Source organism: Triticum aestivum, chromosome 4D, assembly GCF_018294505.1.
Source record: "Triticum aestivum cultivar Chinese Spring chromosome 4D, IWGSC CS RefSeq v2.1, whole genome shotgun sequence".
Lineage (NCBI taxonomy): Eukaryota > Viridiplantae > Streptophyta > Magnoliopsida > Poales > Poaceae > Triticum > Triticum aestivum.
Genome location: NC_057805.1, coordinates 388,090,210 through 388,091,817, shown reverse-complemented (window position 1 = coordinate 388,091,817; position 1,608 = coordinate 388,090,210). Strand labels below are relative to the sequence as shown.

The following is a 1,608-nucleotide window of genomic DNA, read 5'->3' as shown; positions in this document are numbered from 1 at the left end:
ATGAGGAATGAGGGAGAATACCCTGAGGGGTCGAAGGGGAGGATAAATCACCGATTTGGAGCTCCGATCCACAAAATTTTGTGTGCATTAGGGAGGGGCATAAGTGGGGCGGCCGGGTTGGAGAAGGTGAAAAAGAGAGGGTTTGTGGGGGAAAGAGAGGGGCCACCCATTTTTGTGGATTCAAGGGGCATGACGCCTTGGGCTGCGACGTCATGCTGCTGAGCATGGCGCCCTGGCCTGGGGCGCCATGTAACTAGGCCCTGCCAACGTGGCAAGTCAGCAGCGACCAGTATGGCGCCCTTGACCAAGGCATAGTGCGGTCGACCATGGCGCTTCGGATGCTACCGTCATGCAGGAAGGGCCATTTTATGAAATATTTTGAAAAATGGTTCATTTTTGTGCTGAACTTCGGCCAAAGAGCCAGCTTTGTCGTTTTTCACTGTTAGAGATGCCGTGGCTCGGCCCACTTGGCCCCATCGCTTCCTTCCACCGTAAGCCGTCTGTTTTCTATTGTCTAAAAAAAAAAAACCCGTCTGTTCTCTCTCCCGCTGTCGAGCCGGGTTCCATCCCCGCCTAGACCCAAACCCCAACCCCACCGCGCGCGGCGGAGCAAATACGAACCCCGCCATCTCGCCGGGCGGTCTTCCGAGCTCTAGCCCTAATCCCTAGTCATCGGCACGGACGGCCTCCGCCGCGTCCAATGGGGAAGCGGCCGCCGCTCGTCGTCCTCTCCTCTTCCTCCGACGACGATGGCGGCGGGGGCCGTTGCACGGCTAGCCGCGGCCCGTCGACGCGCAGGACAAGGACTCCCGCGACGGCGCCGCCGGCGAAGCAGGCGCCGAGCAGCTCTAGGAAGAAGCCGCGCCGCGGGAGCAGCGGGGGAAGGGGGCGCCGTCGTGCTTCGGGCATCGCGCTGTCCGGCTCCCTGAAGGTGCTAAACTCGAGTTACAGTTCTGCTTGCAGTTACAAATGCTGTATGGTGCCGCGTAGCTAGTACTGTGACCCGGTTGATCTTAGAGGAATGTGATATATTCTGACTTTCGGATTGGGTACCCACGGTTACTTTTAGTGGTCATGATTCTGAACTCAAATTTGGGTCGATGCATTTGTTGATAGTTAAGTTTCACGATTCCTGTGTTCTGCATTAGCTGGGTGCGAGCATTAGCTCAAAAACTAGATCACCGTTACCCCCCACCACCACAAACAAAAAATAACCCTTGTATACCATTTCATGTTCATTTCAGTGGCAATAAAATAAGTGGCCGTGTTTTCTGACAAGAGTTCTGAACTAGATATCGCAGAATGTAGATATATTTCTTATCAGTGACAACCACTTGAGATTGAACTTGCGCTCTTGTATGATTAGTGATCTTGAACTTACAAGGAGATTTGAGCCTGATTTTAACCAGAGCTACAAGCTGACTTATTGCAAATATCTCTCCTGTTAAAATAGCTCGATGCTTTACTGACGTGTTCTCTCGTCTTGTAAAGGATGAATTCGACATGCTAACTGAAGATTTCTCGGAATGTCTAAATGACTTGGGCGTGTCAGGTACTTTACCTAGCCAACTCCCATTTTTTATTCATACGATACAAACACCTAGTTTT

General features: G+C 52.2%; 1 protein-coding gene across 3 annotated transcripts in view; it reads left to right on the top strand.

Moving 5' to 3' along the window:
• The first annotated feature begins 534 nt into the window (after positions 1-534).
• Positions 535-1,608, top strand: part of LOC123098096 (cell cycle checkpoint protein RAD17) — a 9,171-nt gene continuing 8,097 nt past the window's right edge. Inside the window, exons 1-2 of one of the 3 annotated variants that reach the window (XM_044519972.1) lie at positions 535-931; positions 1,492-1,552. In XM_044519972.1, the coding sequence (XP_044375907.1) occupies positions 701-931; positions 1,492-1,552 (292 nt within the window). In that variant the 5' untranslated portion in view covers positions 535-700. The remainder of the gene's footprint in view (positions 932-1,491; positions 1,553-1,608) is intronic. The other 2 variants (XM_044519974.1, XM_044519973.1) reach the window with 2 other exon arrangements.